Source organism: Dermacentor albipictus, chromosome 10 (assembly GCF_038994185.2).
Source record: "Dermacentor albipictus isolate Rhodes 1998 colony chromosome 10, USDA_Dalb.pri_finalv2, whole genome shotgun sequence".
Taxonomy (NCBI): Eukaryota; Metazoa; Arthropoda; class Arachnida; order Ixodida; family Ixodidae; genus Dermacentor; species Dermacentor albipictus.
The window spans coordinates 81,616,050-81,634,348 of record NC_091830.1 but is presented as its reverse complement, the minus strand read 5'-3'; the positions used below and the strand labels follow the sequence as shown (position 1 = coordinate 81,634,348).

Here is an 18,299-nt window from a genome sequence, read left to right as displayed (position 1 = left end):
TAATTCTCAAGTTACGTGTCACCACGAGTGACGTCACACTGTGGACACGATTACGTAGACGCAGGAGCATGATTACGTCACCGCCGGGCTTTGAGCGCGGCGGCCGCGAGTGAAGAGGGAAACGGCGTTCGCAGTGAAATTTCGGGTTTTTCCGCAGCGCGTAGCAATGTAATACTTTGCAGACACGATTGTTATGGTGCAATGGACGCTCTGCGATTATCCGCTCAAAATGACCAGACCTGGTTTAGGCGACCTTTAAGACAGCGCCCAAATTGGCCAATATAACGTTTCCCGCCGGCGAAGGCACTTGCTACACCACACCGATCTCACATTCCACGCGCGTTTTAGTGTGCTTTATTTTTTAATCCTGCGAACGGCACTCAGGTAGGCGTTATCTGCCATGTAGGGGGAGTTCGACGATGCGTCGGCGCTTCCAAGCACCGAGCGTGGCTTGTTCAAAGCGACGTTCCTATTTGTTTAAAGCGTCTTTAATGCTTTTGTGAAGCATGGCTTATTTTGATTTGCACGCATAATTAGTCGTTCCGGGTATTTTTTTCTGGTCTCAATAATTCTGTTTCTACATAGTGTCCAGTTTTCTCGAAATGAGTGCATAGAGAATAATGCCTCGACGATTGGAAAGAAGTCTCCTAACTCATTATTAATAGCTTCGTAGTTCGCTTTATCATAGACGCATACAGTTTTGTTGGATTTTCATTCTCGCATGGGTTGGAAGGTGAATGTGGCATGGATGGCTTTATGATCGCTTTTTTTTTGGGGGGGGGGGGGGGGGGATTATGAGGCACGCCGTAGTGGAGGACTCCGGAAATTTTGACCACCTGGGGTTCTTTAACGTGCACTTAAATCTAAGCACACGGGTGTTTTCGCATTTCGCCCCCATCGAAATGCGGCCGCCGTGGCCGGGATTCGATCCCGCGACCTCGTGCTCAGCAGCCCAACACCATAGCCACTGAGCAACCACGGCGGGTTTTATGATCGCTTACCTCACGTAGTAAGTTATTTATGATATACTCTAGGAATGGCTGATTAGCATAAGGTCGAGTACATTATAGGTGTCTGTTGTTACCCGCGTAGGCTCTAGTATAAGTTGAGTTGAAATTAAGGCACAAATGAGCAAATTCTTTAGAATCATGATTCCTTACGATTAAAGCAGTATTGCTACCCCAGCTTATTTGCGCAAAACTAAATTCAACAAGCAGGCTTTATGCCTTAGGGTGTTTTTCACTAAGTTAGCCTAAGTTTAGGCAAATGAGGTGGAATTTTATGTGGTGGTCTGTAGCAAACGCGCAAGAGAACAGTCTGTGATGAAGCGCGCCAGTTTAGCCATAGTATTTCTAAGTCAGTCTCGATTGTTGCAAGCCAGCACGATAAACGATGATGCGTGGCGATAATCACACCACTACCTCGTGAAATTTTGCGCTTTTTCCGATAAAGGCTGAAGTTCGGCAGATCGACAAGAACCACGGTATATGTAATATGGTCATTCATCCGTGTTTCGTACATGCTCAAATTAGCGTTAGACGACAACGCGAGGTTATACAGAATATCGCATTTAACAAGGAAGCTCCGTACATTGGCAAAGGTTAGCTCGTGCCGATAGAGTAAGGCAGGAGTGTTTCGCAAGGCAAGTTAACTGCTTTTGCACTTCTGCCACACTCTGTGCGTATTCTTTAAGAACGTGGCGCTTATTCCCTATGAACAAAGTTATAAAGCGCAGGGAATAAGGCGATTGTTTTTACGAATAGATGTATGTGCAGGCAATTTAAAGACGACGTGTGAAATCTTCGCCAACGCTGAAGCTCATTCCGTTAAAGTTGCGCCGTTGAAAAGCACTAGCTCTTTTGTTTTTTGAACTGAGAAATTCACTATTATGGGGCGGCCACGATTAGCTGCACGATTGGCCAAGCGATGAGCGCACTTGTCTTTGCCGGCCAATCGAGATGTTCAAATGTTTGCGACAGTGGTCAATGATTATACCTTCCGAGTGCGCGAGTGAATCTCACCCTGAAGACTCAGCATTATCATAAGAAAGATTCAGCGACGACACTCCCTAATGCGAATTTTAAGTGCAGTGCATGCGTCTTTTCATTTGGCGATATATAGGCTGGTGCGGACAATCTGTCACCATGTGGCACGTTGCAAATGGACCGAAGTGTGGCGCGACAGCCTCGCCAATCTGCAGCTCGCGAGGGACAGCGCGTGGGGGACGCGCGGGCGCGATTCACAGCAGCCGCCGCCGACAGACTTGGCACACGACGCGCGCATCTCCGGCGCCACCTAGCAGCCATCGTCGGCGGACTACGCTTTTCCTTTTCACGTTTTCGTCATACCCTCCTCCTGCACCGTGCTCCTGCGCCGCTGCACCGTGCTTCTCCACTTTCCTCCTCGCGTCTTTCATCCCCCGCTGCGCTCCGCGTTCGCTCTTTTACCCTTTGTTGTGCTCGGTTACGCCGATGCTCACCGCAGAAACAGACGCTTAAGAGATGCACCCTGAGAATTTGATTGTTGCTCCGCGAATGTTTTCCGCATCATCAATGCGCGCTTCTAGCCTCTGGATTGTGAGTGCTGCGCAAGCAGCATCACTTCTCACGCTTTCTGTATGGGAAGACAAAGGGGCTAGTTTTTGGCAGTGGGCCTTCAGGGTAGTCGTACGCACGCTGAATTGTATATAGCTTTGTCAGTTGTTAGTAACTGAAGCTTGAGGTTTTTGATCTCGGTGATTAGTTGCGATTGATGTGCGGATAGATTCTTAAGCGGCGCTCGTATAGCTTCAATAGTACAGGGTTAGTTTCGATGTCACTCGTAAGCAACAGTGAAGAGCGAATTACATCACAGCAAAGAACAACAATGTAAAGGTGGGAATGCGGGCGCGACAGCTGCAGCAGAAAGTAGTTACTTGACCGTTTTGTAAAGTGTACATAGTTTATAAAACTGCACGGCAAACATTAGCGGATTAGCATGCTGCGTCGATCGACAGCAGCGGATCCCACAAAACGTTCTGACCGTACCTACTATTTTAAAGCCAGTGAATCGATGTCAGTGGTGATAGGTATTCCGGTTGCAAATCTAGCGACGCTGCCAGGTATGAAGGAGCGCAGTTTTGGCAAGTAGCCAAACACAGGGACGGTACCAACGGTCTAGGACAGTTGGTGAAATCCGTCGGCTCGAAGAAACCAGTTCCATGGCAGTCGATGAGCCAGGCAGGATGCGGACCGCTGAAGAAACCGTAGACGGGGAAAGGAACAGAAAGTGGACAATCATGTAAAATCACACCTGCATGGTGAACATTAGCAGATTAGCGCGCTGTTTTGACGCAAAGCAGCCGGGATAAGCGCTCATATACTACAAGTACTACCTTTCCTGGTTCATCTAATATTTTATTTGCTTATAATATTGCCTAGTTTTTTTCTTTTTGATGCGAGCGCGTTTACTTGTCCTTGCTTCACTGGCTGTTTCTGCGTAAACGTTCTTGTGTGTTGTTGCGTTTTGTATTTTGCTGTGCTTACTGTGACTTGTGCATTGTATATTTGCTCTGTCGTATGGTCTCGAATTTTACGCTAGCCATTGAGTTGTTGTGTAAACTCGGAAAAAATTAATACCTTGGGTGTTTTAAGAAGCTCATGGTGGCCTTATAGCTGCCTAACGGCAAATGTTGGGACCTGGTAATCATTCTTATTAAACTGGCAGATGCACGTTACCGCTTAATAGAGTTCACGCCAAGAGAGTACTCGTTATCACCTAAGAGATACACATTATCGCTTAATACAGAGTGGCAGCATCTCGCCGCGTTATTGTCAGTAATGTTTAAGTTGCCTGTCCTATATACAGCGTCAAAATTGACAGACATGCTTATAGGTTGGCGGATCTTGCGATCACCATGAAGACATCAAGCAGATAGGCACAGGCCTTAATCCTTGTCGTGGCAACTTGAGTTTCTAAGTGTCTACAAAGTTTTCTCCCAAACGCCGTAAGCTATCTGAAATAGGGTTTGTGAACAATTATCAAATTCGCTGAGGGACGACAGTAAGTTTGCACGCATTATTCAAGCGAAAAGCGACGCGACAGGCAGATTCCGTCGCGCTGCTGCGTGGAGCAACCATATGGACGCGACGTGGCAAAAGAAAGTCGCGACAAATTTACATTGTTGTCCGAATAAATACAATCGTGCTCCTGTAAAAAAATCGCGAACACACCATGAGGCCAATGTTTCAGCCAAGGTGCGTTAGATGTACCCTTACTATGCATTCATAACCAGTGGAAAACCGTTCAATTCAACCAGGCTGAAATGACGCGGCACCATCTGGTGAGTAAAGGTCAAAACACTCTCGCTGATATCGCTGGCGTCTCAAGCCTAGCAGCATCACTGGAAATACCTCGGGTAAAAGAATACAAATACCTTGGTGTATGGATAAACGAAGGCCATAGATATCTGGAGACAGGAAAAAATTGAGAGTCACTTTAGCATACAGAAACGAGGGTGAAGGCGACAGCCTGAGCGCTCAAGAGACATTATTTAAATTACGTAACAGTGTTATTAGAATGCGTTGTTGCTACTTATTACTTGTTTTCTCCCACCAAAGGTCGTGCCTTCGAGTGCCTTATTTAACTTGGGTAATTAACTTTGCCTTTCTTTCGGCACGATGAGCGGCATCGGAGCCAGCTGTGGAAGGAGACGACGACGAACGCGAGGGCAGTGGCACGAGCGCGGGTCTGCGGGAGGCGAGCTCACATTACTTTCCTTCCTTTCCCTAGATCACTATCTCTCTCACATGACTTTCTGTACCCCGCGCCACGTTTTCGAGACTATCGGGGGTATGAGCCAGTTGATGCTTCCGCCTTAAGAAGAATAATAGCAAAATGTAAATACTGAAATGAAACACAGAGCTCTACGGGGATGCAATAGGTACGAGGTTCTCCGGGTTGTGCGAAAAGGTGTGATGCTTCCAGGACTTACACTTGGAAATGTGGTTGCTTTCTTGAAGTTAGGCGTACAATCAGGGCTCAATGGCAATGAAAGTTCTGTGCAGCGCCTCGGATTGGGCGCTCACGTGAAGACTACATATAAAGCTGTGCAGGGTGATATGGACTGGACAAGTTTTCAAGGGAGGGAGACTCAGAGTAAAATTTATTTTGATGAACGACTGAAGAATATGCAAGACAGTAAATGGGTTGCGAGGGCTTTCATATATTTGCACAGGAAAAACATTTACTCACAATGAAGCAAAATGACAATGAACCTTATCAGCTATTTCTACTTACACAGGTGGGGTTTGGTTCCCTCCCCCCTCTGCTCGTTTTGCAATAAGGAGGAGATGATGCATCACTTTCTTCTATCTTGTCGCCGCTTTAATGCGGCCAGAAAGAGATTGTTGGAAATACCTTTTCGAAGACTTCGCCTGGATTTACCAGAACCTGCTAGAACCTGCTATACTTTCGTTCGGAGCGTCGAATTCGGGATTCAGCCACAGGGATGCTTGCTTCGCTGTCAGAACATTTCTAAAGGAATCCAACCAAATACCCTGTTAAATTTTATTGTTTTAACATTCTTGTACTTTCAAATCAATTATTACTCATTCAATATGAATTTGCAGATTTTACTTTATCAGATACTTTTACGCTATTCAATGCTAATTCCATAGATATTCGTGAATAATGCTCCATATTATTTTGGAATAATCCACCCATTTCTTTGCCAATGCCACATCGTGGGTAGGAGCCACACACGTGATAGGCAACAACAAGTATGCGACCGGTGTGGTCAGCAACATGGTAACAGAAAAAACGTCAAACGCAAACTGATATAGGCTGAGACAGTCCCATGGGTAGTGGCAATGGAAAAGAAACTTGGTATGAGAAACTACTTAGGAAGAAAAAACGAGAGCAGCAAAGAAACAATTTATGATAACTCAAAGGAAGCTTCTTATTTTTCGAAGTGAGATCAGGATGCCTTAGAACGCATAGTTCTAAAGCAAGGTACATTAAGGACGAAGAAATATGTGTTTGCTGCAGTAAAGCTAGGAAAACGAGAATACATGTTTTATTAGACCGTAAAGATGTATACCGAGCTGCCGGTTTATGGTCATCTGGCCTCCTTGAAACCGCTGGCTTCATTGATAGCAGGGGAAAGTAAATATGTCCGCAAGAGCGACAAGTAAAGGGCGATTGAAGGTTCGGCGGCAGAAAGGTACGAAGACCGCAAACAATGGATGCGTACAAAAAAACAAATTTCCCAGTAAGGGTTCAGTAAGTTTGATGCTGGGAATTTTTTGTTTATGTGTTGTTTCAAAAATATATGTAGAAACTTAGGCAAAATTAGACCAAGAACTTCATCGCGCAACCCACCACTCCATTTCAAAAGGAGACGCACATAGCATCCGTCCATTCATCCATCAAAACAAACAAGTGACCTCAATATCAACGGCAACACAGCGCCCATATTTTGGCCTTAGCTTGATGCGAGATGAAGCGATTAGTGATTTAATTTTTTTTCTGTCACGGCACAGATGAATCTGCAAGCACAAATGCAAATCGAAGCGGGCGGAGTGCTTGCTACCATGTTGTTGCGCAAACGTGCAGTCCCCGGCGAAAGTCGCCGCGCAGACTTCCGGGTGAAATTTTCAAGCGAAGTTTCCAAGATGTCCAACAACCGGCAACGCGACAAGCGATAACGACTGATCATCATCCGCGACGGCGAAAACTGTCACTCGTCCCTATGGCTTGTCGTCGTCGTTCGAAAATTGCGTGCATGTTGTTGGGTATTAGACAGTGCGACATGAGAGTCGAAAATTCCAAGGGGCCGTTAGGGGCCTTTGTTGATCAATGAACCTTTAATCCTTCAAGCAATTGTTTCGTTTTCTAATTGTGCGTGTGATACGGTAAAAGAAAAAAATACAACACCAACATGCAACTTTCTCAGTAACAAGATTTGGGTACGGGCTAGTTGGTATTCCATTGTTTCAAACATCACTTAACGCGCATACATAGACGAGGAACCAAAAGTCGCAACCAGAAATAATTTCTTGGAAAACGCGCAAGCTTCCATTGATTCTGTGTTTATTAAGCGAACTGCTGTTCATCTGAGGAGGGTAAAATCGCAAGCGAAACGCATATTATTGGAATGGAATCTAGGCACTCCTGCACAATCTGTAGACAGCAAGGAAGGGTTTGCCCTTCGGATGTTTTTCTCTGCGAAAACCCACAAGCCGGAAACCCTCTTCGTGTAATTATTTCGAAAAAAAGCACGTGGAAATATTCCCTTTCTGTGGATCCAGTGTCACCTTAAGAAGCTAAATGTTAATGATCAGTTTCTGGTTAAAGGATTTTCCGAGGTTATACACTACCTTTCTCAACATTCTGACGGCGCATGTACGGCTATGTCCATGGATATAAAAGGTTTGTTTTACTCTATTCCACATCAGGTGCTCCTGGTTGTTATCGAAGAAGCCATTAGTATTTTTGGTGCTGCTGCGTCGCAAAATGCATGTCGTGTGTCTGTTTGAGACTTTATAAAATTGCTCCAACTTTACCTTTCCTTAACTTTCGCCGAATGGAATGGCAATATTTTCCTCCAAACAAGCGGGATATGTATAGGGTCTTGTATCGCTCCCTTGTTGCGCGATTTATTTTGGGCTTACTTAGACAGGAACGTCATGTCACGGATGGGCAATACAAAAATCGAAAAAGCATTTCGTTATATGGATGATTTTTTATTTCTGTTTAATTGTGATGACAGCTGTGTGCCGGTCTCTGTTCGTCAGACGTTGGATCTGTTTAAAGAATGCTTATATCCGATCACACTCACCCCTGAACTTCAGGAGAATGGGTCACTCAGGTTTTTAGATTTGAATTTGTCTTTTACCAGGCAACATGTATGGTGGATGTATGAGCCGCGAGCTAATACACCTCCGTTATCCTATGCATCTGCCCATTCAAAACTCGTTAAGAGAGGTATCGTTCATGTTTCCTTGCATATACTAACAAAATCCTGTTATCAGTTGATAGAACCTAGTTTCAGTTCGCAGATTGCTTGGTTGAGGGCGGAAGGGTACCCGAGCAACCTTGTCTCAGTCTCGGAGAACTTGCGTAGTAAGTTAAGCCCCAATCCTCACAGCATTGAGCCTCAGGTACATAATCGAAGAAACAAAAGAGCTGTTATACCATACGTTCACGGGCTCTCCCAAAAACCTAAAGAAATTGGACAAAGAGCAGGTACCGCGGTGTTGTTTTCTCTGCTCCGAAAAAATTAGCCCAGATTTGTTTCAGAACTAATCCTGTTACTAGGGAACGTAGGATTTGCAGTATTAGTCATAGAAAAAAGTATACAGTTTGTTCGAAAGGTGTTCTCTACAAGATACCCCTGAAAGGCGGTCGGTCTTATATAGGGCAGACAGGTAGATGTCTCAATGTTAGGTAACAAGAACACAGCAATAAAGTGCGCAAAAGGCGGCAAGGGTTTCTAGGTGTCCATTGCGCACAATTTTGGCTGTATCCCGCTTTTTGAAGAAACCACTATCTTAGCTAGGCATTATAATGAATGCGCTAGACTTATCACTGGAGCAGCAACGATTGCCGAAGGTGACTCACCGTCAATTGCATTAACAGATAACTGGTTTTTCTGAGGTCGCACATGGGTTCTCGTTCATCTTAGGCTGCGGTCATGGTTCCTTTGAATTTTGAATGCTTACTCATGTCGGTTGGTGCTTTGTGGGGGGCGCTTTTGTCTTGGTGTCTCAGTATATATGCGTGTTACTCAAAATAAAGATCAATCAGCGCTTGTCGTCGTCGTTCTTTTGGTTCCCTGTCTATGTGTGCCCTGTAAGTGATGCTACTCAGTAAGTTCTTTTTTTTCAGACACGAATGTCAGTGCTTCTATCCCACTTCCCAATAGGGACATCCTATCAAAATTTGCGCCACATTGTTCAGGTAAGAAAAGTAGAGCTTTCTTTTTAAAATATATTACGTGGATTTTTACAGGCAGCATGCTTCTTTGCGTCGACGACAAAGCACTTCTGAAAGAAAGGATGACGCAGTGACGCCCGTGATGCAATCACTCCGGTAAAAGCTACTAAGCGAGATATCCTACGAGAACAAATCACTGACCACAGAACTATTTGCGTCCTGAACGCAATGTAATTATTTTATTTTATTATTTCATTTTCAAAATATTGCAGGCAGCAGTGCTGCGCAGGCAGGAGAGGTTTCGTCTTTTTATTCATATCAAGTGCAATGACAAACAATTCACGAATGCATTTACATTTGTAGAACCAGCTACAGACACTCGCGGATAATTCTATTCTTCCATTGTGGGCAAAAAAAGAAGACATCTGAAACACGCTTGTCCTCGCAAAATACGGGCGGATCACATTCAAGTGATAGATTCTAGATGGCTTGTTTTGTGCGCGGGAAAGATAAGTTTCGCGCGGCAGAGTGATTCTATTCTGATAGATCAAATAAAGCCCTTTTAGTCTAGCAATCTTTCCCCGGAGACGGAGGGGCTCCAGATTCACTCGCTGCACCATATGGGTAATATGGTGCAGCGGTAATATGGGTAATATGGGCAATATGGGTAATAAAAATATCGATAGTTATGTACAATAAATCTATCAGCGAGGCGCTGGATTAGTTGTTCTTGTGCAATACCTTTAACATTGTGTGGGTCCCGCACTACGGAAGCGAACTCAATTACTGGCCGAACTACAGTGCGGTATGCCCCGAGTGTAACACTGGACGGCGATTCTTTTAACTTTGTACACAGAAAGCATAGTTATTTAAATCCTCTTGCGCAAACGTTCTTAAATTGCTTATCTCATATTAAGTTGCTTGCGATAGTTAGTCCCAGATATTTGACAGACGTTAATGACTGAATATTTTTATTATCAATGTAATAAGTATGAAACAGTGGCTTTTTCTCTGCGGTTATTGTCATACCAGCTGTTTTATCAAAATTGATTTGCATGCCTTTTCTTCCGCACCAGTCCGCAAGTTTACAGAGTCGCTTGCTCAGTTGTGTTTGACAAGACGATCTATTAGCAACACTACATCCCGCAGTCGTCAGCGAATAACTTTCCTGTAGCAGAGTGATCGCTGTTAGAAGCAATAGCATTTGTATTAATTAAATGTAACAAAGGACCAAGTGCTGAACCTTGTGGTACCCCTGACAAAACCGGTACGTCAGCTGCTCTGGCGCCTGCACATTCTACAAATTATGTGCGATTTTCTGGATCAGCTGCAACCACAGTATCAATTATGTTTACATATTGTCTGATGCTATGTACAGCGAAGGGAGCGATGTAACCAAGGGTATTAGGCTTACGTTTAGAAAAGTTTAATGATTGGAATCGTGGAGAGGTCGGCCACAAGAGCTTGTCTCTTGTCAGCAACCAAACCACTGGGGTGAATAGGGACGAACGAAGAGGATAAATTGAGGTGACAACTTCACATTAGAGAATGTGTGCTTGTGAACAGTCCAAAGTGTGGTAACACTGATTACAGCTATTGCACACGAATGACGCGTGGTCTGTCCAGCTTATTAGTGGTTACTACTAGGTTATACGGCATCCTGCATCCTTATACGGCATGTACGTACGCGAATGTGGCCAAAGTAGAACGTACCCTGATGACATGACAATTTTATACATTTCCAAAATACTGCGATCACGTACACGAGTGATCTTCATATAGGAATGCATCACGTGGTATGTCGGAAAAACCGCATTTACTCGTTTTGTAGAGCAGCAAGTGCTCGTTCTAAAGCTAGAAGTACATTTGAACTTCTGCCTCTGTCTTAGCAAGAGATGTTTTGAAACTAGCAAGGAAGATACGCAAGGCATTTCTCAACATTCTGATCATCGTTGCCGTTACGAACACGAATGCAGTAGCAGGAATTAAGAGAGCCAAGGAATATAACTAGTAATATTCCAGAGACAAAGAGTAACAAGTAGAATTATCGGCATTCAAATCGTGGAGCAGATTAGCAGTACAGTGTTCGTGTAATAGATTGGCTTCCAACGGAAATTTGCAGGCATAAGATGTACTCGGCTTACGCAAGAGAGCGGTGAATTGAGTCTGAATGGTGAGGCATTCACCCTGCCGCAGAAGGCTGGCGATGGTAATAATAATTATTATTATAATGGTGATGGTGTGCCTGTAATTTAGGCAACGGAATAGCATAATCCACAATGCATTAGCTGATAGATGCGAAGGAGTTTAAAATTTTTCGAGGTGAGCAAATATCACACTGTGCCATTTTTGGCTGAAAATCCAACCTCGTCTTCGTTGCAGATTAATGGCTCAAGTAAAGGTAGTTCCTGTGATCGCGGTTTACTGATCTCAAACGCTCGCTGTCAGAGTTGGGAAGGAGATTTATGGAAGTGGAGAGTGCTTGTGAAGCAGATTCTAAATCTTCTAAAATATTGCTACGTCACGTGTTTCGGAAAGATCCCTGGTTTTAATAGGAGAATGTTCCATTTCAGAATTACAGAAGCAAGAATTTTCTCATGTATGACTATGGATCTCACAAAAATAAAGAGCTCTACGGACAGGTAATGCAATCTCTACATTCTTGTTTCCTGTAATACAATTAGCCGAGTTTTTGGAGGCAAGATGAGATATAGCAGAACTGATACTTGGGCGAGTTGGTAAGTATTCATGGTGAAATTTGTAGCGCGCACAATACACAAAGATGCAGACAAGGTGGACACACGAACGCTGGTGTGTCCACCTTCTCTGCGTTCTTGTCTATTGTGCGCCCTACAAATTTCACCAGGAATAAAGGTATATTTATTGTGTATTGTGTAATTCTGTAGGGCAGCAACTGATGGTTTCATTCTCTTAGATTGTAGGGCTCAATGATGTATTCTTTGGTACCGAAGCCACTTCTATCACTCGGTGTTCACGAACAGTGCCTTCTTGCAGTCTTATCACATGTGAAAACGCACACATACTTATCGTTCATTGGTGACGATAATATACAAGTCTTTTAGCGGCAGCAAACTCTTAGATTTAGCGCGCACGCATAAGTCACGGTAACGTAATCTTTGAATAAGCGGCTTCGTAATTAATCCACATAAAAGATTTCGATTTACTCGTGTCCACATAATATGCGCATTGTTTCTTATAGGCGTGTTTTGTGTTTTCGGCGAATTGCATTCCCACGCGCACAATTTCTGCGTGGTAATTTAATAAGTTATTACCTAGATAAGCTGTGCACGCAATCCGTATTGGACAGAAAAAGAACCTTCGACAACTGATTATTATAATTAGTCTAACAATAACGAAGGTAGCCGCGGCCAATCATAAGCAATCCTCACGAGTGAAACACTTTGCGACTTCAGGCCCACGTTTCCAACAGTGCCACATAGCGTAGCCATGAGACACGCTTGTCTAGCCCATGGTTCGGGCATTTCTTTTTTCGCGTAATAAACATCGTTCTCTGTCTGAAGCTTTCTATCTTTCACGCTTTCTTTATATCGCAGAAGAAGCCCCCAGCTTATCCTGTGGAGCGTATCACAGTTCCCGTGGCGCTCTTCTCGTCAGAGGGCGACACGCTCGGCGACCCAGACGACGTCTCTGCCCTCGTTGACAGTTTGGGTTCAGCATTACTCTTCAATAGCATCCTGCCCCCAAAGAACTTCCGCCATGTCGATTTTCCATTCAGTTACAAAGCGTCCGCCTTCCTTCATGGGCCAATGATCGACACACTGGAGGAACATGCCGGGACAAGAGTGTAAATAAATGCACTGTTGCCTGAATAAATAATTTCCACAGGATGGCAAGTGCACTGCAAGTTTTGCTGCTTACTTGCAAGCGAACGTTCTCGCAGATATTCGATGGCAAACTAAAGTTTTTCGTTTTGTTTTCTTTAGCTGCTCGATGGACGTCTATATTATTTCTGGCTACTGAAACCCACCGATTTATTTCGCCACAGCTAGGATAACTATGACGTTTTTACTTGAAACGCTTTGATTTGTGATAGGTACCGATAAATTACAGTTTGAAATTCCGCGCTATAACAAAAGATGATGCCTTCTGATCTTGCTCACAACTTAGCTCTGCCATCCAAATAACAACCTACACATTCCCGATTCAGAAATTAGCACAATTCACCGGTAAAATGAGTAAAGGCAAGGCGCAACAGGCAAGGCGCGACAGGACCGGTGCCGGTCCTGTCGTTTGTGTCTCTCTTCAGTCCTTATTTTTTGCGCCTTGCCTTTACTCATTCAAGCATGAACCAACTAGCTAAAGCAAGAGTTTTACTTCACCGCTAAAGTCTCTTTGATGAAAATTAACGAGCACGAGTTTAATTGCGAGCCTACAGGTTATTTTCTTGCACAGTCGCCGAAGCCGTGCGTCCAACTAACTAGCATGCATTCGCCATGGCGTTCACTTTTCTGCTAAAGGCCCTTTCTTCCTAACAAAAAATGGGGCCCTATGACGTAAAACTATTTCAATATGTTTTTATTCCAATCTCCTGACGTCAAATTTGCGTAACCACCGACGCAAACACCGGGCGGTCACGCGCAGGGTTGTCTGAAGAGACCAATCAAACGCTCTCCTCGCTCATAGGAGGTCACATTTGTTTGCTCGAAAAACAAATAACGTTGCCTAAACTGAGTGACTTGTCGCATATAATTGGCTGACAAGAGGCGAGGAGAACGCTCAAGTGGAGAGGGATTCACTGGGGCAGAGCCAGTGCACTGAAAATCGATAACCGGATGAAGAGGGTGGTGCCGGCGTGTGGGATTGGTCGGCTTTCCCTTACTTAGCTTGTGGTGGCTGGTCGAAAATCACGGCGGCATGCAACGGAAGCTTAAGAATGACGCTAAAACTGACCCTCAGCAAAGAAGGGTTGGCAGAATGAGGTGGTAAACGTGCCGGAAGTGCTCGAAAACGTTACACGGCCAAGCAAGAAGTTTTATTATACACATATACACCCATGCTCTCCGGCAGCTGCACGTAGCCAGCGTCCCAGCGATCGGCGGGAGCCATCTTTTGTTTCTTTCGGAACGGGGCAGCCTGCGGCTATTTCGAAGAAAATTCAGTTTTCTTTGGCATATTAATACACCTTTATCGCGTACACGTCACTTTGATGCGGCGAGTTTCTGTGGCTTTGTGACGTCGCGTGACAGGCAGGTGAAGTGGGTGCACCCCAAAAACATTTTGCCAATTGCTGAGCGCTAATGGCGAAAAGGGGTCGAATCAGAAATAACTGTTTTTGTTTTTTTCTGTCAGATCATGCATAATCAGCGTGTACACATCATATCAGATGGGGAGGTATCGCGGTTTTCGTGACGTCGCGTGACAGACAGGTGAAGTGGGCGTGGTCGAAAAAAGTTTTTGATCAATCGTGGAAGGCTGATAGCAGAATTGTAATAGAAAAGTTTGGAATAGTTTTACGTTATAGAGCCCATGGTCTCATAGATTGCACTGCGTCTACTCACAATCTATGTTGCTTCTCGGATGAGTAGGAGCTCTTGCTAAGAGACATTATGCAGATCCAGCGTGCACACTGGTATCTACGCGCAGTGAAGCTTCAGTAAAGGATTTAATTTAATTGCTTCACAACCGACGGCGATGCGCACAACTTTATTTTCCACCTATGCAATGAGCAATTGCGTGTGATGTGTTTGTCTATCCTTGCTTTTCCTTTCCTGTTAAATACATATATGTTTTAAAAACAAATAATAATAATCCTACGGAAAGGTCACAAGCTTATTGTGTTTGTGTTAAAGTTTTTATGTTTACGTATTGCATCCTTCGCGAAATATATACGCCGAAACGCGAGCTCTAATTAAGGCGGATGCCCAGTGTAGCACGTCATACGCAGCGATGCCACAAGGACAAAGGCGGTGTATGATGCTTGCCGACGGAAGAATCGCCACGGCAGGCGGGGGCACAATAAAGTACCGCAAGTACCTAGCACCATTCATATATTCTGCACCTCTTATGTAACGCTAAGACATACAGATTCCGGAGGATTGACCAAGAACGGTCATATTCCCAGTCACACGCGCCAAATGGCAAAAAAAAAATTGAAGTGTCTGACGCTGCGCCAGCCGTCCGCGCAAATAATTCAGTTTGTCGTCTTCTGGATACGGCAAATTGCGTAAGGAAAAAGCTTTCCTACAACCACATTCCGCGAAGCTTCACGCTACCTTCACAGATTAGTGGTTAGAATACGAACAGTTCTCCACATCGTACACGCATACATTCCCGTGATCAAGCGTGCTTGGATATGGAATCCCGCGCAAACAGGCGAGAGAATCTTCGAGACCTGCCGTGGTAGCATAATGGCTTCCGTGTTGCCCTGCAAAGCCCGAGGGCGCGGGAACGAATCCTGGCCGCGTCGGCCGCATTTATATGGGAGCGAAATACAAAAAAACTAGCGGTGTACCTTGCGCTTGGTGCATGTTAAGAAAAGAAGCCTATTTAAAAAAATAGTCCGGAGATTCCCACTCATAATTATGTCATGGTTTTTGGCAAGTAAAACCCCAACATGAACAAAGAAGCCCCCTTACATGAGAATTTGTGCTAGCGTGGTGGAGAGCTCGTTATTTTGACGAAAGAGGCGTTTAGAAATGGGCGTACTCCTCAAATACATTATCGGACAAAGGGTTAAGTCGCAGTGTACGCAAAGTGCACAAGAGTGGGCCTTAAACGCGTAAATCAACAAAAATATTTCGGCAAAGGTCCACACAGCTTTGAGGCCTTAGTTAATATGACAACTGCAAAAATAAATTGGTAAGTTACAGTGCTGGCGTGTGCACTTACACAGCGCATGTGTTTCTTTACACGAGTTTTGATGGAGTGTGTTCATTTGACTGATGTTTTTTCACGTAATTAAGAAACAAACACACAGCGGTGACCTAGCGGCGCAGCATATCTCTTTGCTACGTTATGATGCTTAGCTTGATTCCCCGTCACACTTTCTATTGCATTTTCTGCTCATCTTCTTGCATATTTTTATAAGGCGGCAGGTTCTGATAAATGCAAATGACAGCAAGGAGCACATCCTCACTGCCGCCCGACTGCCGCATCATACTGCGACGTTACGTCATGCGTATGCCTGTTTCTTGCGCTGTTTCAACACTATGCTTATTCTGCAGTTTTTCATATGTACTCTGTACCGGATGCAAGAAATACACAATAAAATATTTGACAAGTGTACTTCTTTATCGAATCACCGTGTTTGATCGTCTAGCGATTGTTAACGCTCAGCGCAGGACGCGTCTGCATGTATTGGAACTTTCTGGAACGTTCTCGATAGTTTAATCCGCTGTCTTTAGTCGCCAGACCTTTTGTAACCTGCCCGCATGTATGCACGACGCGAACGGTGTAGAACTTTCTCGAAGACACGGGAGCACCATCGATTACTCTGGAACGTTCGATGACTGATGTATGAAACCCGACGTCCTTGAACCGCTGATCAGATTTCGAGGACTGCCCACCGTGTTCGCCGCCATCGTTTTTCTTTGAGTACAGCCCGTTTCTGAGGGTACAAGTTCGCCCAAAAAACGCTAGTTTCACCATTCACAGTTTTGCTGCTTTCTTCGCCGTCAGTAACACGTGACATCTGGTGGAGGTGCCTTTTGTTCATATGCCGCAAGCCCCCGACAAGCATTGATCCAAGCCTGCACCACAACGCCAACGCCGACTTCGTTCCGGACCATCGAGCAGGCCACCGGCAACACGATAGCTGCCCCGGGAGCATGGAGACGACCAAGACTGAGACGACCAAGATAGTGGCCGAGACAACCTCAATGGCAGCCGCAGCGCCTCTCATAGTTCTGCAAGAGTCCAGGTAACCACCATTCTCCTATGGATCATCATCGGAAGGCCCAGAAACCTGGCTGGAGACCTCTGAACGTATCGCGACTTTCAACAGCTGGGCCTTCGTCTAAGAAGACGCCGCCAGAACCTGGTTTGAGAACCGGGAGTCGACCCTTACAGCATTGGACCTGTTCTACAGCGGCATCCTGCGGACATTTACGAACGTCGTGCACAATGAAAGGGCCGAAGCTATGTTAGAAGCCCGAGTACAACTACTGAACGAGACCATAGCAATCTTCACCGACGAGATGACGCGCCTGTTCCGCCAAGCTGACCCTGATATTCCTGAAGAGAAGAAAATTTGATCGCTCATGCGTGGGGTAAAGCAAGAGCTCTTCAACGGATTGATAGGCAACCCACACAGGGCCGTTGCTGAATTCCTTTCCGAAGCCACAACCGTTGAGAAGAGGCTCAATATGTGGACAAGGCAATATAACTTTACCACAAACTACAATAAACTACACCGGTGTCGAAGCACTCGGCAGTGACGACATGCTGGAGACCATCAGAGCGGTCGTTCGCCAGGAACTGCAGAAGCTCGTCCCAAGATCGAAGCATCAAGTGGCCTCAATCGTCGACATCGTCCAAGAAAAGGTCCAGCGATCACGTGGGGTTACTGAGGTGCGATCGCCACAGCCGCAGATGGAAGCGATGGCATACGCAGCCGTCGTACATCGCCAGATTCCCCCTGCGCTCCCGCGTCATTGCCCCATGACGCCCCGATGCCGTCGCCAGACGCCGCCCTGCCCACCTGTCGACCAGCGAAACGCCCCGAGGAAGACAGACATTTGGCGCGCCCCCGACCAGAGCCCGCTCTGCTACCGTTGCGGAAAAGCCGGCCGCGTCTACCCCCGATACCAATTACGCGACTTGGGATTGTGAGGATGTGCCCTCAACTTGCCGTGTCCACAGCTTGGGGAGCATCGCCGTGACATCGCCGACTACTCCGCCGCCACTCAGTGGAGTTCTCATCGACCGTTCCGTATGCCGTCAACGGGCCTCTACCTGTTGCCGCAATCACGAAAATACACTGGCCCAGCCCTGGGTCGGCCTACGAGCCAATATCCGAAAAACAAAAATCAGCAACCGATGGAGGTGTGGTTCCTGTTCGCCAAACTGAAGAAGACCCTCCGCGGGCAACGAAGACGCCGAAAAGACTAGCTTGACGATATATCAACGATACATCGAGATACCGACAAAGCCTAGAAGCCAAGAATACGCCTATAAATGAAGACCTGATGACGCGACGTTCCAGCCGTGATCCGACGCCGAAACCTAACTGCAACGCTACTCGATGGCCATGCAGTCACCGCCTTAGTGGACACATGAACCGACTACGTGATGACTGGGTCCCTTGCCACTCAGTTGAAGAAAATTAGGACTCCATGGAAGGGCCCTCAAATCCGGACAGCTGGAGGACACCTAACAAGGCCGACTGGAATCTTCACGGGAAG

General features: G+C 45.6%; 1 protein-coding gene across 1 annotated transcript in view; it reads left to right on the top strand.

Annotated features, from left to right (window-relative positions):
* The window catches only part of LOC135904210 (uncharacterized), a 411,027-nt gene extending 393,877 nt beyond the window's left edge, over window positions 1-17,150 (top strand). The window contains exons 10-14 of the mRNA XM_065434850.2: window positions 8,869-8,940; window positions 11,490-11,558; window positions 12,492-12,742; window positions 16,598-16,816; window positions 16,931-17,150. Coding sequence (XP_065290922.2) covers window positions 8,869-8,940; window positions 11,490-11,558; window positions 12,492-12,742; window positions 16,598-16,816; window positions 16,931-17,150 — 831 coding nt within the window. The remainder of the gene's footprint in view (window positions 1-8,868; window positions 8,941-11,489; window positions 11,559-12,491; window positions 12,743-16,597; window positions 16,817-16,930) is intronic.
* The last annotated feature ends 1,149 nt before the right edge of the window (window positions 17,151-18,299 follow it).